Source organism: Perna viridis, chromosome 8 (assembly GCF_037379345.1).
Source record: "Perna viridis isolate PV_CMFRI_1.1 ecotype Kerala chromosome 8, ASM3737934v1, whole genome shotgun sequence".
Lineage (NCBI taxonomy): Eukaryota > Metazoa > Mollusca > Bivalvia > Mytilida > Mytilidae > Perna > Perna viridis.
In genome coordinates, this window is record NC_142452.1 from 41388057 (window position 1) to 41413503 (window position 25447).

A 25447-nucleotide genomic window follows, 5' to 3' on the forward strand; every position below is an offset into this window, starting at 1 on the left:
AGTTTGTATTCAAACCAATGGTCATTCTTTACATTTTTACGAAGAAAACAATTCATGCACTGTAATCGTTTGCTTTTACGATTGATTTATCGATATTAAAATTTGATTATGATAAATGCAAAAAAAGCATGATATGATTTTGACGAATTGATACGTACTAACAAAAACAACAAACAATTTTTTATTTGTGGTTTAGTGAACTTTCACACTATTTGACTTCAGACAATCTCAGAATTAATCCATCAGGGAAAAAACATCGTTAACCTTGCATTTGCTTTATTTCATGTTTAAACCATTTAACAATTTCATAGAAAATTTTGACAATGAACTTTACGTAGGAATTTTGTCCTATTTTAAGTCAATGATTGATGATGCCCCTTGACCCTGAATAATTTTTCCGTAGAATGTATATTCAATTCAGGTCAGGTTTTCATATTTTTATTAACAATAGACTTAAGACATGGACTGACATTTGAATTAATCAAATACTCCATGACCTTATGGTTAGTCTACACCAAAATGAAACGGAAAACGCACGTCTTACGATATACTAGAAGTCCATTGTTGTGGACCTCAAACGTATTAGCGGCGGATCAAGAGGGTTCAGGGAGAATAGAAACCCCTCCCATTTTTGCGGGAAAATTTTATCAATTACAACAATGTATGTTTATAATTAGGGCAAAATAGGCAGGCAATATCCTGAAAACTCCTTCTCGGTACTGCGCCTGAATTTTCACGCATGCATTGTAGCTTACTGGATTCTGCACTCGCAACACGCACTCCATTTTTTGTGAATTCCTTGGTTTGCGCAGTGCAGTATGCTGTATTCAATAACAACAAGATAAAATTACCCTAACACGTAACTACACTTTGTACTATATGCAAGTCTATACTGGGCGTTTAAAAATGTGAAACAAATGCATTTTTACTTTTTTGCAAAGCAGTTGTTATCTGTTTTAATGGGTGTACTTAAATAAAATAGCCATAACGGTTGTTCAACTTTTATTTTACGAGCCTCAAAAGAGTGGTACCAGTCAATTCTGCATTAAATGTACATATACAAGTCTATTTGTTCAATTGTACACGAATAACAAGTACTGAATGAAATTCCCTTTTTAAGGAAAAAATCTTGAAGATTTTATTTCCCGATAAAAATCAAGTATTCGGCAAAAATGCGACTTGTTACGGGAGAAGTTTAGTATGGGTACTATGTACTTCTGAACCCTTGTCTGCTTTCAACTTTTTGATAGTTTATGACAAAAGTTCGGTATACGTGAACTTCTCCCTGATCCTGATCTGAAGAAAATTCCCTATGTTTTACAAGAACTTCTGAAGATGAATTTACTTCTTACACCATCATAGCATTAACATTCACAAATGTTGTATAGGATTGCATATCTCGAATAAAGAAAATAACAGGTACTGTTAGAGGGGGGTGCTATTTCATTTTTTTTTTCCTTTTTTGACAGACGGGACTTCAAAGAATTGAAAATAAATATTTTGAGCCTAACCTTTTTGATTTTTTTCTAAATCACTCATATTCAAATATTTGTGCTTTTACTCCGCATTAATGATATCATTGCTATCAGTGTGAAAATAAATAATTTGATCCGAAGAAATCTTCAAAGCCTCCTCCTCACTTAAAATCAAATGTTCGTCCTTTTACTCTTTCAAAATTCAAATATGAGAACTCTTTTATCCCTTTCCAACCTAAAGCCCTTGTCATTCATCACCAAACATCAAAAATTCAAACGGACATGCCAAATTTGGCTTAGAGGGAATAATTGCTGTTAAAAATAGTACACATCTTTAGTACTTAAAACTACCGAATACGAATGTTTCTTTCAGGGTTACTTTGATCTCACTGACACATTAATTTCTATTGGACCATGTGGTGACTATGACCGACAACTAACCTTGACATCGAAAGGATTTCGTATCATTTAATTTGATGTAAACGTATAATCACTCCTTCTCGACCACAAGAAGACCCAGGGAAACCCCCTTTAACTTTCAGAACTACCCCACCATTTTGTGTGTGTGTGTGTGTGTGTGTGTGTGTGTGTGTGTGTGTAAAAAATATGCTCATTCCGTGCTGAATTGGAGGCCATCTGGACCCTCCCCCTCTTTTAAAAAAATATTTGGATCCGCTCTTGATGAGAATGTTTGGCCTTTATATTCATAAAGCGTGGTTTGTTATGCATTAATTGACTCCATACACGAGCAATTTTCCACTCACTCAAAAGGACAGATGGTTTTAGTCATTACATTATACGTTTTTCTGTAAGCTAATAAAAATTTTGAATTTGCGAATCAAATGAAATTAATATTTTTCGGTGTCATTTTCACGCCTATTCTAATATAAACATTGAAAGTCAAGAGTGTGAATCTTTCTTACGTGCACATCTCATACTGTCTGTGTGTCCGCCTGTCTGCTATTTAACTCCTTATACTGATTTGTTGTCACAACCCAACAACCAAGAATAGTTGCATTTTGTGTCTGTTTAGGCCTACGCTCACTTATTTATTTTCAAAATAAGTAAGACCGTTTCTTAATCATTGTTTATTATACATATGTCTTTATTTCCTTCATTTAAAAAGAGTATAGCCTATATTCAACATAACACAAACATGACATACACACAAATCAAACTCATAGCATGTAAAGTACAGTTTTGAATAGTTATACAGGTATTTTACTGCTTTATTTCGGAACTTTAATTCGTCATCTTTTGATAGGCCGAAGTCAATTTTCACTCCTAATATATAATGTTCAATAGATCGCTGTCGTGTAAGTTGTGGAGATAGACACTAAATGTTATGTCGACAATGTACATGTGTGAGATCTAACTCTTTTAATTTCCATCGACTATAGCAAACATTGATGTGGAAGGCCATACTAGGCGTTAACTCTCCCGTTTTTGGTGGGAGACTCCCGATATTTTATGACAAAGTCGACATTTTCCTCTTACGGGCCCGCATTTAAGCGGGAGATTTAGACATATTCGCAGGAATTTCCCCTGTCTTGTTTCAATGTTCAGCTTATAATCGTAAATAATTACGTAAATTTCTGTCAAAACATGTCGCGAAAACAAAAACTGGGCAAATCTCCAACTTTGAGATAATTTTGAGAGGGAAATCTCCCGCTTTAGAATTTTCGAAAATTATTAGTATAATTAGCAACGTTTCTACCATAAACATAATCAATAACGTGTATAATTCTGAACAGACAATGTTTTAAAACAAATGTGATAAGATTTTAAGATTTCACTAATTCAACAGATTTGCATTGTACAAGTTCAATAGTTTATTAAAGTCTCACCAAATACATTCATATAAAACATGATAACAATAAGAGATAAAAAATACAAATTAAAATGCATGAGCCATTCAAAAAAAGAATCATGAGAGACTATTGAGAACATAGTAATATATATATATATATATCTAAAATACAGTTCAAAAAGGTATGATTTATATAAAGTATCATAGATTAATGATATAAAATACTATTTCTTCTCAGTAAAATACTATGGCAGGTTTTGGTAACTAAGCTACTTAAATTTTCATTGTTAAATAAAAATATAAATTTATTATCATCAGACAATGACAAAAAATGTCCACTAATAATATCTAAAAAAAAATGTCCACTAATAATATCTAAAAATAGTGACTGTCTTAGATCATCATACAATGGGCATGTTAATAATACATGGTTTTCATCCCCTATATCATTACAACTTAAGACATAATCTTTCGTTTAATGCTAACCTTTCATAACGACCAGTTTCAGTCTTTAATGGTGCTACACCACATCTAAATTTCGCAAATGCACTACGAAACCGTAAAGGTATATTTTGCAACAAATATTGTTCAGTAAAATATGAAAATTTAAACAATTTATATGTTCTTAATTTATCACCTTGGCCATATTGACTCATTCTGTTACACCAGTCAGTTTTATAGTTATCAAACATTTTTTCCTCTAATTGACATATGGTACTCTTATTAAGTATATTTACTTCTATATTACAAAATTGTTCCTTATTATAAAATTTTAACATTTCCATAACTTGGTAACTCCACTTTTTAATTCTATAACTTCCTTTTCTAATAGACCTCTTAAAAACTTTATAATTAATTCTATCTACATCCATTTTACTACATCTAGACCAGTGTCTAAAAAACGTTAACCCACTGTTGAACGTATGAGGGTTTCCAACCCATATCACCAGCTACTGCATCATTAGGGGTGTATTTTCCAACCCCCATATAAAATCTCATGGCTCGGTTCTGAACTGCTGAAATATACAGTAGAACTCTTTCGTGCCCCAAATTGCTGAGCCATAATTAATTACTGACCAAACTAAAGTGTCAAATAGTTTAGTGAAAATATTGTGTTGGAAACCGCCATAAGTTTTACATTTTACAATAAGTAAACCTAGTGCACGACTGGCAGATTTAGCCACTGCTTTGGCCATTACATTATAATCTAAAAATTCACATAAAACCAGTCCCAAATATTGATAACTTGATACATATTCTATATTTTCACCATTGATCTGGAAAGTACATTCAGATCTTGGTATTGATTGATGTACACCTAAATTTCGATTGCTTAATTAATAGATTAATTTAGATATTTAACTGAATGGGCTTGATGAGAACAAGTAATTGTCTTTTTTATGAGCATTAAATATTCTCATCTTGGTAAATGCCTCGAGCGATTAATGTTCATAATTGAACACATGGAACTAAATCTGGATCTTTTTATAAGGTAAACGCATGAATACGTTTACAGATATTTGTAATGTATGTGCATCTTTTAACAGAGTCATACTGCTTGAGCGAAAGAAATCATGAAATTTTGAATCTATGGTATGTATTTTTAAACGTGAATTGTCCCCCGTCTCCAAAGAAACATCTGTATGCTGACGCTATGTCATTGATACTAAATACATGTAGATTTTTTTTAAAGGGGGGATAGATTTCAGCAGATGTAAGCGTTATTTTGCTTATAAAAGGTAAAATAAAATTTTAGTTTTGTTCGCAATTTTCGAATCTGAGCCATTGGTTACCAAACTGGACCCTTTATTCGCCCGGTCTATAATACAGTGCATGGTAAATACCCCACTTGTGTCTTTGACAATAAATACTGATAAAGATGTAGTGGTACACGTAGTGGTAGAAATTTACAAGGAAATGGGGTCTATCGTTAGTTTCCATGAAATATCACGGTTTTATACCCTTGTTTGTGGTTTTCGTGGATCACTCGTGCAACGGCACGGCGATGCATGTATTATTTTTTTTCTAATCCAAATACATAAATGATTGAATCACAAATGCTTTTTACATTGTATGTAAAAAGACTAGTTGCAATATTCAAGATATATTCCTTATTAACGTATCACCATCAATATATACATGTACATGAAATACACATAGATTATCATGCAATAAAAATATACATGTATTTATACATAAAAGAAATATGATAGACAATTAAAAGCCTGAGTGAAACTCTTAACATCAGTTCACAGCAGTAACTAAAATACTTAAAATAATTATGTGAACTGAACTGTTAGTGTTGAAAAGACCTATGTGACGTAATATTGTTCCACTTCTGACACGTGCCGAAATTGCTCACCCAAAAAGTCCATTCATTTATGTCGACTGAGGACACCGAGGCATTCAGAAAAATTTGTAAGCTAATTAAATTCAGTTCACTTCAATAAGTGCAGAAAAGTTTGTTTGTTTGTTGGGGTTTCACGCCCGAGCAGCAATATTTCAGCTATATTCAGGCGATGAACATGAAGTGGATGATAAAATTTTGACAAATTTTGATTGCTATGGAAATAGGGACAGGTGGGTAGGGTCGGGCGATTTAGCCTCCTGTGGCGGAGCCCTATGGTTCCTACTCCAGGAGAATACCACAGTAGGGTTCTTTAACGTGCGAGGAGCGTGACATCTTTCCCAACACGGTGCACCACTATGGTTTGCGATCAGGTTTTCCGTATTATAACCTGACGACCCCAGCATGTAACACACCAGGGGTACCCCATTCCACCACCTGGGGCACACAACCCAGTTGCTCTGAGCAGAGCGCCCTAGCCCCCGGCTAAGGTTCTGGGCACTTTTTAGTCACCTTTTACGACAAACTCAGCGCTGCTGCATGCCTATTCTTTGGACCTGCAGAAAAGTAGAAACAAAAGAATGTAAGGTGAAACTATGTATTTACTATATTTTGTTGCTTTCATTTTCACGTCCTCTTATTTCAACACATGATATTTTGAATAATAGCTAAAACAAAGATGGAATGCTTGAAGTCGATAAGCACATAACATTCAGTGTATAGAGACCACTGGTTTGCTCGTTTCATAGTGGCGAGTTACGCCATCCTTCTGTAGCTGTGAACTATTGCTTTCTGTATACCAGACAGTTAAAAAGCGATAGTCGCTACTTTTCAACCAAGCACGCGGTATTCACATGTAATGGACAAGAGTGACGAGTTGACTAGGAGTCAGATTGATGTGTCCGAGTGGGGTGGCATGACTTCCCGTCCACTGTTGCTTCTGATACTCAATACCCAATAAATACCCAATAAAGATATGGCTCGGCGTTTTGGACAAGTACAAAGCAGGGTTTGTTCGAGTAGTCAATTATCGTTCTCGTCCTGAAATCCATTTTTATTTGCCATAGAAAGTTAAACCATATCAATCAACCAATCGTTACATAAACTGTAAGCAGTGAAAACATTCCATTTTAAAATGCACATACAAATGTGACTGCAGTACGTATCGGGCATTCAACTATTATTTGAAATCTGAGTTTTGGCGCCAGAATACAATTTTAATACAGATGTTACAAACATGACATTAATAAAATTCAAACCAGCGCTAAAGGAGTGCATTTTTCATTAATCTTTAAAATTAAGTAAATATATGTAAATGCTTTTTTTACAGGTCACGGAGAACCACTAATTGATATATCTCAACTGACGTATAATCCACCAATTGACATATTATTCACTATTTTCACCAAAAAATATCTTTAATTGAAAAAGGAGCATTCTTTGCAGAAAACCATGCCGAAGTGTGATGACATTCCTGTCATTTCAGCTTCTAAATGTCAATTATAACTAAGGTGGTATATAACGTCCTTGACTACCCTGTCGGGTCTCGCACGGACGGTTAATTATAACACACCATGCTGCATTTAAATGAGATTTGCATTTGTATGTTCCCCTATTAATTGTTATTTTATCCATTACATTGGCCGTAATTACCAGTCAATGGAATCAATAACGTGTGCAGTCAAGTAAATATGAGTTTAACTCAACACTCACAACAGGTAAGATCCAGGTATTGTTCAATTGAGTTGGAACATACTGACACTATTTAAATACTTGATCATCATTATTGTAGGTCAATGGAACAGTTGAAACAACAAAAGAAATATTGTTAAAGGCAGGCTCAAGAAATGCAATATGCTTCAACAAAAAGAAAATACTTTTTGGGCTCAGTAAGGGTCATATATTGGGTTTTGTTTTGAAAAGTGATGCACCATTCTCAAAGATTTAATTTTGAAAAACAGTGAATTATTTGTCAATTTGTCTATCCTTGTAAAAAAATGTATACGTCAGTTGGTGGATTATATGTCAACTGAGATATAATATGTCAGTGGTTCTTCCTGACCTGCTAGATACTGCTGCCACATGTATATACATGCATGTATCAACAAGTAACTATTCGTTATTCCTCTACTGTCTGTACTACAGAAGAATAGTAAATTGATATTAATTTTGATAGTAATGATAAAGTGGTGTATCCTAGAACAGGTGCAGGGGATAGGCACCCCCTTTTTATTGGAAACTTTTTTTCATATTTTATGTGTGAAGTTGACACAAAATGGCAAATGTTGTCCTAGTACCACCTTTTTCTGAGGAACATCGGCCAACACCCCCTTTTTCGAAGTGTTTGGATCCGGCCTTGATGTGAATCCAAAAGAACACCTATATTACCCAGCACCACGCAGCGGCAGACGTTTGTTTTTTCTATTACAGATGCTGTTCGGAGCTTGATATATTACAGAGAGACTTGTAGCAAATCTACATCTTCAATATATAATTACGTTCAGCATCCAAACATATAGGATTAGATTAAAATAAAGTCGTTAAAAAATAAATGATTGTTAAGTCGCACATGCGTATTTGAGTTATTCTCCTATGTCAATGCACAATTAGTTTAAAAATGTTCGAATTTCTACCTTAGCACATTTCTGACCTGGATAGTTATCTGGTTCCCTGGTCAATATCGTAAGCGATCCTAGGATCGCAAAATATATTTGAGAGAAACTTGTGGAACGAAAATATTACCCCGGCTTCAAGGTTAACTTTGATAGTTGACAGGCTATATCATTTTTCCTTCCAATATATAAGAATATTAGAGAGAATGATAGATGCTAGAAAAAGTAAGAGAGAGAGAGAGAAAGAATGAAAAAATAAGCATAATCGTAGTAGTACAAAAGTTAAAGAGACGCATTCAATGTCATTAGTTTTGAGACAATGATAAAGGCTATTTAAATTTCTTTCCAGAAAAAAAATCAAAGACTGAAACAGTTGTTACATTTTGCGACAATTTAATTATGGACAAGTCGACAATCGAAAGCCCAAGAAAAAGGTAAGCACACAGTCGTGTAGATACGTGTACATAAGCATCGTATTAGCTAAATTTCTTATTTAGTTGCTTCAGTTTATTTCCTTAGAATTTATGGAGTCTTAGTCTTCTCAACTATAGCGACCATTAGTCTAGCAGTCATAGGTGTTAACTCTCTCGCTTTTGATGATAGCCTCCCGATTTTGATCAAGCCAAGTCCACTCATTTCAATATGGTAGGGTAAATGGAAATGTGTATTACAGTTGAGTATTAAGTGTGTTGCCATAATTTTTTTTAGAAGTGTACACAGTACTGTAGATTTATGAACAATACAATCTTTAATAGTTTTCTTTTAATCAACACAATTATTGTCATCCTTTCTTCTTAGGAATTCTCTGAATTAGTTTCATGAAACTCTATCACTTACAAAAACTTCTGAGTTTTGATGAAAACTGATTTGTTCAGCGTGTCATAGTTTTCCTTTCCTCTTTCGTCTACCCAGGACTTTACCTTTTAGAGCAACTCGGCGAGTGTTTCTATTGAAAATCAGAGGACGCTTATCCTACCGGTGCACCAGGTCTATGCTCCCAGTTTTCAGTGGAGTCCGAGTTAATCATTTACTTTTGTTACTTTGTATGTATTATTTTAGTTACTTTATGTTCTTTGTTATGCTTGTCTGTTTTCCAAGCCTGGTCTTTGTCCCTGGATTACATTCTTTTGGTTTCCGCTGGAGTCTTTGGTTCTCTTGGTTGCTTTTTCTAGTTTATTTCTCTTTGTGTTTGCGTTTTGTTTGTTTATTTGTTGTTTGTTTTTTTTTGTTTTTTTAAGGAGAGGTTGTTTTGTTTTTTTTCGTTTTTGTTGTTTTTTGTTTAATATGATTGATGCTTTATCTCGGTTTACCTTCATCACCTTTCATTGATTTCGTTGAGTTAGGCGCATGTATATTTTTTTCTAAACATTGTTTTCTCTTAATTTTACTCATCCCTTGTAACTTCATTTTCTTCCGCTATCGGTTATTCAATGTGCAACCTCAATATTTCCTTAATTTATATGGATTTATATTTACGCTTTGTAACAAATTATGCGTATATAGCTGGGGAAAAGTTGCCCCAGTTTCCTCTGATGTGATGAATTCATAAATTATTCAAAATTATGTATCATGTCATGCAAAATTAGATACATGTATATTTTTAGGTCGCAATTTGTTCAATTACGTGCATTTACACATGTAGTTCATATATCGCCATGTTGGAGTTGACACTTATTGTCCGTGTTGAACAGATCTGTTTAATGAAATGGGAACATTATTTAGGCAAAGTGTAGTACATTCTGTACATTTGTTTAAAGGTTTTACTTCCTTTGGCTACAAATAAACGTTAAAATTGCGCAGTTTCTTTAACATTTCAAACTAAACCAGCTTCACACAAGTACAATGGATGGGACAGAAAAACCTTGCGGCACGTCTTTGGTATTTTCTGAAGTATTGGCGAACTTAAGTTTAAATACTATCATGACTAATAAATATTTTGAAGCGAACTACGTCTTCATTTTTTATTATTTTTTTTTTATTTTTGCATGTGAATTGAATAGTTTGAATTTAAAATAAATATAAATTATGTTCAGACGTAGTTTTAGTCAGTTTTTACTTTTGCAAAGTCTGGTGTATAGTGATTGGGATGTCCATCCTTCCTTATACATTCCTTTCTTCATTCCTTCCTCCCTTACGCAGAGGGGTTCACATCGCTTCTGTTACTCCTACTACATCACTGAAAGGAACTCAGTAATATTCACAGAATCTTTATGACACAATCCCATTCGATATCTCTTATTTAGATTTTGATCCAAATAAATCGAGATCAAAAGAAGCATGTTATCACAGGGGAATGGGCCGGGGTATCAATGTAGTGCGCATTGCACAGTTTTTCTAGTTTTTTTATATATGTTAGGATATAAATTTGTTACATAAAGTATGTTCTTATCAGACAAAAATTCCGGATCACCTGGTCCTCATAACATGGCACATTAAACGGGAGATAATTTTAATTGTGTGATTAAAGTATATTACATCTACGTTCAATGTAAGCTTTTAAAATAAGACCTGTAATGGGCGACCTTGTCGCATTACCTTTTAGAAATTTTATTTTGTCACAAAACGGGTGACAAAGAACACAAAAGTTAGTTTTTAATCATGTGTTTCATTGCACATTACTATTTTTAACACCAGTATTTAAATAAGATACTAGAAATATATTTTGTAACATCTGTACCCTTTCAAGGGCCATGTCAACATTTATACATTAACACCTCCATGATTTGCATATACATACGTTTTATTCTATTTCCATAATAAATCGGCTAAGTTTGGCTGACAGGTCTATGAGGAGGCGTGTCTTTGTCGCCTCGGTATAAAAAATGACAAGAAATGTCAAATAAAACCGTCAGAGCAATACTGAAAGGGTTCTAATTAATGAGACTCAATCTTGTCACTGTCGGAATTATATTCTTGTGTGAAACAATCCGGGCTTACTTCATTTTCGTCTGTGCAGTTGACCAGACTCAACAATATAAACTTTTTTTATGATTGTGTACTTAATTTTTTAACGAAAAACACCTTATTGGTAAGTTAGAAAGTTTTAATTGATATTTAACCATTTCACCAAACATTTTATTTGACGCATGATTAATTTAGAAATGTTTAATTTCCTTTTTACATTTAATTTTCTGTGATAAACGTTATTACATAATATGTTAACACATAAACAAATGCTGTCAAGATGATTCATCACTTCGTCGTATCTCTTTAAAACGAATGTGAGATACAAGATGAAATTAATTAATGTGACTTGTTGAAATTTATCATACGAAAAACGTCGTATATTGCCAAAAAATGTAGTTTAAATTACGTCTGGATTACGGCGAGTTAATTTAAAGGTAGGCTAGCGTGTGTATTTTTATCGCATTTAATTTTAACATCGGCGAAGTATTATTCGTGATTTCGACTTGATTTCAAAGTAATATATTTTTAATAATATGGCGTAAGTAACGGTCAAATATTTACCGCAGTTGAAGTGCACAGCGTTGTAATCGCATGTATTCTTACGGTCGCGTGCTGAAATGTATTCCTCTTACCAACCGTTTTTTTTTTTCTTTTTTTGCTTCTTAGATTGACACTGTATTATATGGTATAGATTACAAAGAAAAGTCTGTAAAAATTCTTAGCTAGTCTAACTAATCGGAACTGATATTTGCGTTCAGTGTTTAAGACAGTAACACTTTAAAACAATATAGCAGCCCATTTAAAACAGGATATGTTATATGTAATATATTATCTATAAAAAAAACTTCCAAGCGATGTATATCTCTTGAATTTCAGTTTCATTGTGTAAAATTCTGTTTCGGTATTCAGATGTAGAGGCAAGCTAAATATAGAAATGCTTACAGGAAATTATGGTAATAAGAATGACATGACGCCATTTGATTGAACTTAACTACATGATCTTAAACTTGTAAGGGCTACAAAGGTCTTATTACGTAATACCGTACAATGAACTTTTCCCGCAAAATGTTTATTTTTACTATCGGCACGTGCGATTTTGGTTGCCGCGTATGTTCAGATATTTGTTTCACATATTTAATTTTTCCTTTATTTTTAGGTGTGTGACAATCATAAAGATGAGTCGATCCAGTTCAGTCGTCGATGGTATGCCCAATGCGCCACCTGGTGGTAAAAGTAGAAGGTTTTCATGTCCTTCCGGTGCATTTGGTCAGGAGAATTCCATTTTCATCAAAAGACAACCGTTCACTCAAGTTGAATTCGACGAACTCCATCTGAAGGAGGACGGAGATGACGATTCAACATCGATTAAAACGTCTTTGCAGAAAAATTTATATTGTTCTAAAAAGAGATTGTGGAAAATTATTTCTACATATTTTCCAATCATTAGGGTCTTGCGGTACTACAATATCAAAGATAATATCGTGAGTGATATTTTGGCTGGAGTCACCATCGGAATCCTCCACATACCTCAAGCTCTTGCTTTCGGTTTGCTGACGTCGGTTAAAGTTGAAAATGGATTATACACCTCCGTTTGGCCTGTTTTGCTGTATGTGATTTTCGGTACGTCTGCCCACGTTTCCATGGGAACTAGTGCTGTCATCTGTATTGTGACTGCAAGTGTTGTCGATCGACAAGCTGAGAACTTTAAGGCGACGTTTACGTTCGACAACAGTACGTCTAACTTTACGACATGGGAAGACATTCCTGAGTTTATGGATTACAAAGAAAATGTTTCCTTGTGCGTTGCCATGTTAAGTGGACTTATACTGCTTTTCATGGGATTCCTCCGGCTGGGATTCATAACGGCGTACCTATCAGAGTCATTCTTTAATGCTTTCACTTCTGGTGCTGCTGTCCATATTGCAACAAGTCAGGTTCCAGCGCTTCTTGGAATGAAAATCAAACGATTTGGTGGAGCATTTAAGATCGTGTATACTTATCAAGAGATCTTCACGCACATCACCGAGATCAGCTGGCAAACTCCAGTGATTGCCGTGATAAGTATAGCGATGTTGCTATTTTTCAAGGAGTATGTCAACGAAAAATTGAAGAATAAAATACCTATTCCGATCCCTGTCGAACTCTTAGTCGTCATCGTCGCTACTATTGTTTCCTTTGCCGCTGGACTTGGAGAGGTCACTGCCATCGTCGGAGAAATACCAAGTACCATTCCTCCACCCGTCATTCCCGACCTTACCGGCTTTGAGACATATTTTGTTGACTGTTTTGTATTAGCTATTCTCATCTTCGCCAACACTATTGCTATGGCAAAGATTTGCGCAAAGAAGCACAACTACGAAATCGATGATAGTCAGGAATTAATTGCCTACGGCATGTGCAACTTTGCAAGCTCCTTCCTGAAATGTTTTCCATCAGCTGTAGCTCCCCCTAGATCAATGGTTGCCTCTACAATGAACACCAAATCAACATTGGCTGGATTTTTCGTCACCGCTTTGATGTTGCTGGTTATCATGGCAATGAGCGTCTTGTTTGAACCATTACCAAAGGCTTCACTTGCAGCTATTATTGTCGTAGCTTTAAAGGGACTTTTTATTCAAATAGGTGATTGTCGAAAATTTTGGAGAATTAATAAATTCGACTTCGTTATTTGGTTATTCACCATTGTAAGTGTTGTTTTCCTCGACATCGATTTTGGACTCGGCATCGGAGTTGTCGTTTCATTGATTACTGTCGTTTTCCAGACCCAGTTCTCACGTGGTTACCGCGTCGGCAAAACAGTGAAGGAAAGCGCCTTTGTTGAACACAAATCGTATAAAGATTCACACGAAATACATGGCGTCAAAGTTTTCAAATACCAGTCAAACCTTTACTTTGCTAATGCTGAAATATTCAGAAACACCCTATATAAAACGACAGTTAACCCACGAAAATTGCTTAAATTCATCAAGAAACAGGAAGTGAAAAAAGAGCGCGAAGAACAGAGATTGAAGAAGCTTGGAATAGAACCACCAAAGAAAGAGAGCTTGACCGAAGTAGCCATTATACCAATATCCGAAGACGGAAGAAAAATATCCATTTCCTCGGATATCAATGGTGTCAACTCAAAGAAAACCAATTCGCTTACTAACTTGGTACCAGGTGACAATCCTGCTTTCTCTATGGACGAGATGAACATGCAAAATAACGGACTGAAACCTCCCACTATGATCCGAGCTCCTAGTATCGCTTCAACAATGACCAGTATCGGTGACGACGATGAAGTTGACCCGGAAGACGGAGAAGAATTCGTAACCGATGAAAAAATTAGACGCATGCGCAGGATTCACCATATCATCATTGACTGCTCTACAATCAATTATATGGACAGTTCAGGGGCAAACGTCCTTGGTCACATTTCATCAGAATATGACCATGTTAACATTAAACTTTTCTTGGCTAGTGTGTCGGCCGACGTCAGAAATACGATGGAACATGCGGGAACATTTGACAAAATACCACAAAAGCACGTTTTCTTAGAGCTCCACGATGCCATAGCGATTGCCAAATCACAATCGACTGGTCCACTGCCTACACATTTGGAGGACTTTACCTATGATGAGGCTGCCGAAGAGTCATACGTAACAAATATGTAAATCCAGCATCGTTTTCATGAAACATTTTATGATCATTTAATGTGTATTTTATGCAGAAACAATCACTCATAACTCTGAGCCCTTAAAATGTTTTTTGTGTACTAGACAGTATTAAAACTAGAGGACAGTAAACGTGTACATTACCAGTATTAGTTAGAAAGCGATGATTTCTCCCCCATTTCTCATTTTTCATTAATAAGTGTACTAGTTCTATCTTACTTGATATTCAGTTGAATATATCAGATTAGGACGAACTGACTTTTACTTTTGCGAAATCACATCGTGGCTGTAAGGGACTTTACACATGCAGTTTTATCTTTCTTGTATTTTTTGTCGCATTTTTATTATCTTTAAAATCTTATTGTTTTTAAATATTGTGATCGCATGTGTGTTCTTCTGGTTATGTTTTCAAACAGCGAAAGTGCTTGCAGTTAATTTTTATTATACATGTGTACATGTACCAAGTTGAAACGTTCTATTTTTGTATAAGTAATGTATATTATTATGGTGTATATATTGTATAAAAGAAATATCTATTTTTACTTAGCCTGTGTTTGACTTTATCATTGCTAAAACAAACTTTGTATCAAACTTTGTGACCACCTGTATGAAGCGATTACCGGTCTGTAGGACTATTTAAACCTGCCTTATGTGACCATGACTTAGCTCTACATTAAATTGATATGTCATTGAGACATGTTTCTACGGAAGCGTATTAGCGTCACCTAAACTTTTTGCGTAATAACGCAAAATAGTTTTTCCGACGCAGTTGGTATAGTTTCGCTTTTTACTCCTTGACTTAGAGGACGCTCTTCCATGGGAACGCAAGTCACCTGATCGCAATTTTGTTTCTCGTTTGGCCAATACTGAAAACTTAGTGGCGTTTGAAAAACATTGTATCGAAAATTGAAATTGCATGCCATATTTTATTTCCTGAATGAAATGTAAAAAATGATGAAGTTGAAAGAACAAATTTTACTACGTTGGCTATTTGTTTTAAAGATAGTACTTGTTTACAAAAGTTTAGGTGGTGCTTCCGTGTGTTTCACTATCATTAACACTTCATTTCATTTCATGCATTAAAGTCATAATATTGGGAATTAGTCTATTATGTGTAAGTGTTTGTAAGAATCAGGCAAAATTGAAAAAATCAGAAACATGCATGTCAAAACCCAACCGATCTGACAATATGATTTCACTCAATGATGCTTCCTTTATTTGAAAAGACCATTATTTGATATCTGCATCAATAAATTTGCTCATGAACTTTTCAATAGAATCTTACAAAAATGAGGTTTTTGACAGTTATCTGCCCTTGAAGTGTTCATTTTCAGTACATTTCAATGAAATTTTAACGAAATGGTACAACATGATATAGAAAATCTTGTCTGTTTTCCCTGATTCTGATAATGTAAATAATCCAATTACACTATCAAAATGGTGGTTTTTTTATACAATGTTTTCATCGTCTGCTTGATTCTATGAATACTTGGTTAATGCAATAAGATCGTTTTTCCTTCATGCGCCACACTTTATACATATTTTGTCCGATTTCTAGATGGAAAAGCACTTAAAAATGCATCATACAAGAAAATAGAATTTTAAAGGGGTAATTATCATCCAAAACAAAATGTGACTGAAAGTACTACATGTGTAGTAGATATTCCTTCAAGGCAATTGAATTTATTATGGACTGAATTTTATTGCGTGTATTTCTACTTGTATTAGTCCATTTGGACCTCACATCGAAGTTGGTACTAGTTTAACCCCTTCGCATATTTCATGCGCCTGTCCACAGTCAGAATATTTTGGTCATATATGTGTCTGTCGTTATATTACTTTTTATTTTGTTTTATGATGAATTATCGTTCAGTTATCATGGATTTATTACTCTTGTTCTCAGGCCCTTATATGGCTTGCTTTAAGGTGTGTTTACACCTGTGGAAGACCTTGGGGTGGCCACAGAACATATTTACGGTTTGGGAGATAGGTTATACATGTACAACAAGACATGTACACTGGTGTATTTGTTGCATTTTACAATATCCGGTCTTTTCCGTTAATTGATTGGAAATAAAATCCAGATGTGAATTGGAACTGGTTTGCTCTGCAAAATGTAATTTCTTGACACACAGGATGGTCACTCGTCTAGTTCTTTATCGTAAACTGACAATATAAAAAGTAGATTATGTTATCAACAAATCAAGAATACAAGCCAATCTTGTTCGCAGCCCAAGAACTGAATCCTGTTTTATCCGCTACATACTTTATGTGCCTGTCTCAAGCCAGGAACCTAAAATCCAGTGGTTGTCGTTGTTTTTTGTGTTAATTGTGATTCGTTTTACGTATTTACTATTGATTTTCGTCTTTTATGAATAGTTTCAAATCAATTTCGAAAAAAAAATATGTTATTCTTGGTTATAAACATCGCGGAAAGGCAAAGTGAGCTACACAGGAAAGCAGGTTTGCGATATGCAAGATTTCCTTACTGATCATATATTTGTCATATTTGGAGGAACTATTTTTCAACAAATTGGCATTCAAATGGGCATGAACTGTTTTTTTTTTTAATTCATACTAGATTTAATTTCTCCAGAATCTCGTTAAGAATAAAAATGTGAAAGATGCTAAATCTTAACTTTAAATACAGATATGTTGATGATGTGTTATCCATCAACAACCCTTCTTTTGGTAAATGGTTACCGTCAATACATCCACCAGAGCTCGAGACTACAGCAACAGCTTGTTCTGCATCTTTTTGGACCTACGTCCCTAATTAGGAGAGGGAGGTTTAGCGCGATTTAAAACCTAAATTTAACCAACCATTTCGTCTAAAATGCCTGTACCAAGCCATGACCATTGCGGTACCAGCTGCTCCAGTGGTGTAATATCTATTTTGCCAGATTTATTTTGGACTTGACTTGATTATGGATCGGATAAGTATTCGAAAATTCTGTTGTTACGTGTACCCTTGTTTATTTAGTATGGGGTCTTTTACAGCTTGCTTTATGGTATGGATTTTCCCCATCATTGAAGGCCGTGTGGTGTCCTGTAGAAGTTAAATTGTTTGTTGCCTGGCTTTTGGTGAATGACTGTCTCATCGGCAATCATATCACATCCCCTTTTTTATATTACTACGTATTACTCCGCTACGTTCTAAGCTAAGCTATACCGAATGTAAGAATAAAATCGCAAGACATCTGAATATTGATTACAAGTAATAAATTAATTTACTTCATCATAACATTAACTCATTTGGTAAAATATAATAGTATTTCAATGAACAATAAACATTGATAGAAAACACAAAACATTTGGAAGTGAAAGCATCAAACACACACACACAAACAAAGAAGTTTTACTCGAACAGATGGTGTAGTCCCGTGCTTTAAGTTCCATTGGTTGATTCTTAGCGATACCTGTGAAATATGTTATTTGAGAAAGGAATTCTGACAAGGGAAATAAATCTGTCCTCATGATAGACGTTCATATATACACAGTTTTATATTAGTTTCAATTTTCATTTTATTAACTAATAAAATAAAGTACACGACATACATTTTGTCACTTCAAGCCCAGTACTTTAATTTTCGTAGAACATACAACTGTCGTATAAAATAATTTCTTCGACAGGTCCCAAGCGCATCTATCTAGCTAGACTTCTCTGTCAAAGTCGCCATCTCCTCAACATGTCTTGTCTACTCATAAGTTGATGCTGGTGGCAATATGAGTCCGTCAAATTCCCAGACTGATAGTATCCAGGGATCCAAAGCTAGTTTCACTGCAAAAGTGTTTTTAAGTCGCTAATATTGTTAGCGACTTCTTGCCATTTTCAAAATATGATTTCCATAATTATATATTACTACACCACCCTATCCTGCTTATTGGTGAATTAAAACCGTCATTTGTAGCTTCATACGAGATCAAAATGTAACTCTTATATATCATACACCTATTTTTTTTTCATATTAAAAGATGAAATGATTGGTTAACATTGAACTAATGTATTTGTTTGTTTGTTTGTTGGGGTATAACGCCCGAGCTTCAATATTTCAGCTATATTCAGGCGAGCAACATGAAGTGGATGATAAAATAACATGAAATGGTGATGAAATGAAAAATGGGATGGGACACAAGGATAATGGGGTCGAAAAATTTTGATTGCCACCGGAAATAGGGAGAGGTGGGTAGGGTCGGGCAATTTAGCCTCCTGTGGAGGAGCCCTATGGTTCCTACTCCGGGAGAATACCACAGTAGGGTTTTGTAACGTGCGAGGAACGTGGCATCTTTCCCAACACGGAACACCACTATAGTTTGCGGTCAGGTTTTCCGTATTATAGCCTGACAACCTCAGCATGTAACATGCCAGGGGTACCCCATTCCACCACCTGGGGCACACAACCCAGTTGCCCTGTGGGCTGAGCACCCTAGCCCCCGGATAAGGTTCCGAGCACTATTTAGTTGCCTTTTACGACAAGCTTAGCGCTGCTGCAGGCCTATTCTTTTGACACCCGGACCTGCACAGGCCGAACTTAATGTAATAGTGCTCAGGTTCTGATTCAGACACAGTGACTCGTTACAATTGATTATATAGGTCATAAGCAATATCAGGGCAGTGAAGGATCCAGGGGGCCCCTGGGGCTCAGTTCCCCTAAGAAAATTGCAATTTTTAAAAATTGTTGAAAAAATGTTCAAGATACCCTCACAATGAAGTATTTGAGGTTTACTAGTTAAAAACTTTCTTGGGTTCATTGTAGTTACATGTAATGTTGCACTTCCATATTCGATACTAAATAAGCTGCAGATAATCTTGAAATTTTAACTTTAGTACATGTAATAACATGCTGCAATGATAAGAAAGCGTTTTGACTTTTCGTATGATGTCATTGCTAGGTATTCACACCATTCCATAGTTTTGTATATTATATATATTATATAGTTTCGCTCTCTCTCTCTCTCTCTCTCTAGGGGTTTGTTTTGAATCTCGTCAAATTTGTTTTAACGTACGATCCCTCGTAAACAACTCTTCCATCTTTACCTCCTAAACAATCGTGACGTCTCTACTTTTGTTTCTTTTATAGAAGTAACACCTTTTTGTCGAAATAATGAATAACGAATGTCAAAATTTTGCTGTTTCCTACCGCAGTGGTGTGAAATGTTTTGACAGAAATAACGCATCGACTTCACGTTTACTCTTTATTTACAAAAATGCACTTTTTTTCTGATATATATTTGTGCTTAAAGCAAATCGTAATCCAGTTCTCCAACAGTTTGTAAGCACGAGATCAACACTGACGTAATTTGCCTATTTACTGAGAAAATGAAAAGTGATTATTTTACACCATAAGACTACTGTGGGCCATAAAAAATTGTAAACGTTTATAACATTGTACGCACTAAAACAACAGTATGGAATTCATCACTTATATCTAATTGGACGGAAAGGCTTCGAAATTTTATCATGAATTTAGATTTGATTGACAAGTTAAAGGTACACTTTATATCGGACAGGAGCAAGATAGAATATTTGTATAAGTTAGCAGGCAGATATTATAGTGTTTTGCGTTCTCCAAAAAATGGTTGGCCTACTTTCTGTCGGTTTTATGATCATTATGAAGGATAAATCATAAACACAGTGCTTTAACGTCAATGATGATGTGCTTGTTATGGCAGATATTGATGTATTCCTTGAAGTTAGGTATATTTTGATCAAGTAGTTACCATTTTACATTGACCAGTCGATATAGTCATGGACGACGTTCAAGAAGACTTTATCTGCTTTGCGAGGGAACCTTTATCTCAGGAAGAGTTTGACAAAATTTATAAAAAGCCGGAAATTAAAAAGACTTTTCGAGAACATTTAAAGGAGAGACTAAAATGCTCTAAGGATGGAGTATGGAAGATTTTATCATCTTCTTTTCCATTATTGCATGCACTACGATATTACGACATACGCAGAGATTTTATTGCGGATATCCTTTCTGGAATTACTTGTGGCCTTTTCCAGATTCCACATGCTCTGGCGTTTGCAATGCTAGCTAAAGTTGGAATAGAGAATGGCCTTTATACTACTGTCTGGCCAGTAATACTATATGGGATTTTCGGAACAACCGTTCACGCCTCTGTTGGAACCAGTGCAATAGTTTGTATGTACATGGCTGGAATTATAGATCGACAAACTGAAATTTTTACAAGGTCGACTTTGCTGAATTCAACAAATGCCTCTGACCCGGAATACATTGCTGAATTAGCTAGTTTTCGTAATAACATTGCATCGAGCGTCGCATTATTAACAGGGGTAGTTCTGATTTTTTTCGGACTATTAAAAGCGAGTTTTCTATCACACATTCTATCGGAAGCATTTATGAAAGCCTTTACAACAGGCACAGCCATTCATATTATTATTAGTCAATTACCGACGATTTTAGCATTGAAAATTAACATTCATGGCGGAATTTTCAAAATAGGATATACTATTGCAGAGATTTTTGAGAAACTGTCTTCTGTTCACGGCATGACTCTTTTGATTGCCGCCATTACTATGATGATTCTTCTGATTTTTCAAATTGCTATAAACAGACGAATAAAATCCACGCTACGAATTCCATTTCCTGTTGAACTCTTTGTTGTTATACTCGGTATCATCATGACTGCTGTTACAAATCTAAAACAGGAAGTGACGCTGATTGGACCATTACCGAAAATACTCCGACCACCATACGTCCCTGATTTATCAGGAGCAACATCATACATTGTAGATAGCTTTATTCTCGCCATTTTGATCTATGAAAGCAACACAGCTGTATCTCAATTGTTTGCGAAAAAACACAACTATGTTACTGATGATAACCAAGAATTATATGCGTATGGTTTTTGCAATTTCGTTGGCGCATTTTTACGCTGTATTCCGTCTTCCGTCTCATGTTCAAGGTCAATGGTGTACTCCTTGCTGAATGCCAGAACTACTTTTTGCGGAATAGTTTCCGGTTTTTTCATGCTTTTAATAGTCGCCATAAGCTCGTATGTATTTGAGTATCTTCCAATATCTATTCTCTCTGCTATCATTGTTGTGTCTATGAAATCGTTGCTTTTCCAAATTATTGACGTAAGAAAATTTTGGAGAGTAAACAAATTTGAGTATCTCGTATGGCTCTTTACACTCATCTGTACCGTGTTCTTGGATTTGAACTATGGCTTTCTTATCGGTTTTGGCCTATCTATAATTTTGGTTGTTGTTGAAACACAATTTGTACATGGATTTAAATTAAACAAAACAGTCGAAGATAAAATTATAGTACAACATAATAAGTACAAAAATGCAATGGAAACTGCTGGTATCAAAATATTCAGGTTTCAGTCAAATTTGTATTTTGCAAATGCTGAAATATTTAAACTGAAACTTTATCGAAAGACTGTTAACCCCAGAAAACTGTTAAAGTACATTAAGAAGCAAGAGAAAAAAGAAGCAAATTTGAAAAAGGTGACTGCAAAAGACGGCGAATCTAAAGACGTGGAGGCTGGAGTTGACAACAAAGGAATTTCACTTACAGGCGACATTCCTGCAATATCTACTGGATACAAGCATACGGTTTCCAAGAATTTGGCAGGTTCACTCAGTCGCCAGCAAAGTATGGTGTCAACAGTTTCTTCAACCATGACGAATTTAACGAACTATACAAATGAATCTGAAGAAGAGGACCCGGATGATGGACAAACTTATATCTCCATGAGAAAATACGAGATCCAGAGGAAAGTTCATCACGTGATATTAGATTTCTCGACTGTCAATTACATTGATTACACAGGGGCAAACATGCTCATTCAGATAATCTGTGAATATGGAAATGTAGACATCAAAGTCTACCTGGCAAACTGTTTACCTGATATTCTTAAAACAATGGAGCACTCGAATGTTTTTGACGCCATTCCTAAGACGGATATTTTTCTTGATGTGTATGACGCCGTAGCAGCTGCAATTCAAGACGACCGTTCTAAACTATTTGCCAGCATTGAAAGAGAACTCTCACAACCATCTAATGGATAGGAATTTTGAGAAAATGTTATTTCCATTGGTTGATCTATACATGTACTGACAAGTGTGTTCTGCACTAGTGTACTTGTAATTATTTTATTTTGCACGAGTACTCGTGAATTGAGCGTGATCCCAGATTTACTAGTGCTTCTTCGAGTGTCAATGTATAATATATATTTTTTTACGATATTGAAGAATTTTTTATGCTAATAGTTTGCCGACTAATTATTCCGTAATCTATTTACATTATAGCGAGTAATATAATTAAGTGTCAGTCGCTGTAACAATCAGGCAGTAGGTGAAACATGATGTGAAAAAAAAACATCATTTTGATAGTGTAATTTGACTATTGCACCATCACAATCAAGGAAAAAGACAAGATTTTCCATATCATGCCGGACCGTTGAGTTACAATTTTATTGGGATGCGCTGAAAATGAACATTTCAAGGGCAGATAACGCTGTCAAAAACCTTATTTTTGTAAGGTCTCACTAACCACTTCCGGGTCAAATGGCCACCCCCTATGTAGTACCAAAAACACACTGAACCTAGACATATGCATTGTAAGTGCATTATTTGTGTGTATTATGATTAAACGTAGTCAAAATAAAGCTGAGAATGTGTATTTTAAAATCATACATGTAATTAACTACAAAAGTGTATGAATATTGTTTACATTTGTGAATAATTTGCCTCCATGCTGTCAGTTAGCAGAACAGGTAAAAATATGGATTTTCAGTATTATTTATTCAATTAAATTTTGTGAAGAATTTCTACAATCATCGTACCATTAGCATAATGAAGCCTTATTTTCCCAGCTTCGCAACGGTATTCAACTTTAAGATGTCATTTGTCCTGGGAATTCACATTGAGACTTACTTTTTTTAAGATGTAAAGTAATGGAAACGTTAGAAGTGGTTAGTGAGACCTAAGATTCTACTGAAATTTTTTTTAGCAAATTCAATGATCCAGAGATCAAATAATGGTCTTTTCAAATAGAGAAAGCATCATTGCGTGATATTTTATTGTCAGATCGGCGGAGTTTTGACATGCATGTTTATGATTTTTTCCCCATTTTGCCTGATTCTTACAAACACTTATAATTAACTCCAGGCAATAACAAAGAGACTTAAACCTTCTATCATTTCATACACGTAGGTAATTTAATCTACGTTTTATAGAATTAACCAAGCTTTCATAAGCTTTAATCTAATTTAACTATGTGATTCAAATTTAATCTAGGAAAGACAGTAATTATATTCAGTATATTCCTTGAAATTAGCTATTGTATTACTCGTTGTAATCAGAAACCAGTTTTTCTGTTATTCTAATGTCATTCCAATTCAAGGTAATCATTGGAAATGAAAGAGAAAGGCTTTTTTTATCCTGAAACAAAAACAAATAAAAGACAGATTGTTTTTTTTAGATTGAATGCCCTTCTAATTAGAAAGGATGTTATTGCTGTCATTTTCAATCCTCGTGCAAGTTTACCATCAATAAAGTCTACCACCACCCTCCTCAAATTTATCTCAACTGCAATCATTAAGATAATTTTATACCCCAATAACGAGTGAGTGGTATATTGGAATTAACTTGCCGATCCGTCCGGTTGTCCGTCCGTCCTAAATCCGTCGCAATTATCTCGGCTCCCAGTTGATAGATCAATTTCAAATTTGGTATGTGACTTTAAAAATATGGGCATTTGTTGTAAGCGGTTTTCGGTGCTGTCCAATATGAATTCCTGTCTCCTAGAATGTGCCATTTTCACTATATGGACTGAGAAATTTTTTTCACAATTTTTCTCGGCTCCCAATGAATGGCTGAATGGATTGATTCAAATTTGGTGTGAGGCTTTATATACTAGAAGATTGGTCATGCGTGGTAATCGATTTTGGTTGTTGTCCAATATCAACTTCCTGTTCGAGTTAAGGTATACCTAGCACGACAACGCTTGCGACTTCATGTTTCAGAATGTTGATTGATAGATTGATTGATCTAATTTCTGAATTTTCACTAAATGGAAGATATGTTAATCATTTTATATCGTAAAGGTTAAAAATATACCGCTTTTTACTAGTTCAACACGCTTAGCCTTGATTTCAATGCGGTACATGTAACTCACTATCGTAACTATATGTGGCTACATATAGGCAAGTTACTCAACTCGGACACATTATTCTGACTCTCGAACAACCAGTCGTTGCTCTGTCTCATATGTGTCGCGTATTTGGCGGAGAAGTATTGTTTGCACCAGTTTAATTCTAAAATTTTTGATGGGACTCGATCGGTTATAGAACCATCGTACTCCTGAAATCAAGGCAAACACGTAATCTCGATATCATAGGAAAGAGGAAATTAATAGCAGATATTACGAAGTCTAATTTGAATGTAACTATATGATATTCAAATATGATTCGGGTCACAGTTCTTGGGTTTACTTTGTTTGTTCGTTTGTTTTGTTCTTTTTTTTTTCTCCTCACTATGGTTTTCCTTAATTTTTATCTTCACAAAAACTTTTGATACATAGATTATCCTTTAGTAATGAGATGTTTAAATTATTTCTTCACTTGAGATGGTAAAATTCAGATTTTCAACATGCGAGCTTAAGCAA

At 35.0% G+C, this 25447-nt stretch overlaps 2 protein-coding genes and 1 pseudogene across 3 annotated transcripts; 2 read left to right on the forward strand and 1 right to left on the reverse strand.

Moving 5' to 3' along the window:
- Nucleotides 1–3493: 3493 nt before the first annotated feature.
- Nucleotides 3494–4481, reverse strand: LOC148610536 (uncharacterized; annotated as a pseudogene).
- A 6663-nt stretch (nucleotides 4482–11144) lies between these two features.
- Nucleotides 11145–15346, forward strand: LOC148610537 (prestin-like). 2 transcript variants are annotated; one of them, XM_088595658.1, is made up of 2 exons: nucleotides 11145–11272; nucleotides 12308–15346. In XM_088595658.1, the coding sequence occupies exon 2, from the start codon at nucleotides 12327–12329 to the stop codon at nucleotides 14802–14804; it is 2478 nt and encodes an 825-aa protein (XP_088451784.1). In that variant the 5' UTR covers nucleotides 11145–11272; nucleotides 12308–12326; the 3' UTR covers nucleotides 14805–15346. The 2 variants fall into 2 exon arrangements, with proteins under 2 accessions (XP_088451784.1, XP_088451782.1); XM_088595656.1 differs by lacking the exon at nucleotides 11145–11272 and adding an exon at nucleotides 11502–11585.
- A 4725-nt stretch (nucleotides 15347–20071) lies between these two features.
- LOC148610538 (prestin-like) lies at nucleotides 20072–23453 on the forward strand. Its single transcript, XM_088541352.1, has one exon. It carries the CDS (start codon nucleotides 20554–20556, stop codon nucleotides 22846–22848), a length of 2295 nt encoding a protein of 764 aa, XP_088397478.1. The 5' UTR covers nucleotides 20072–20553; the 3' UTR covers nucleotides 22849–23453.
- The last annotated feature ends 1994 nt before the right edge of the window (nucleotides 23454–25447 follow it).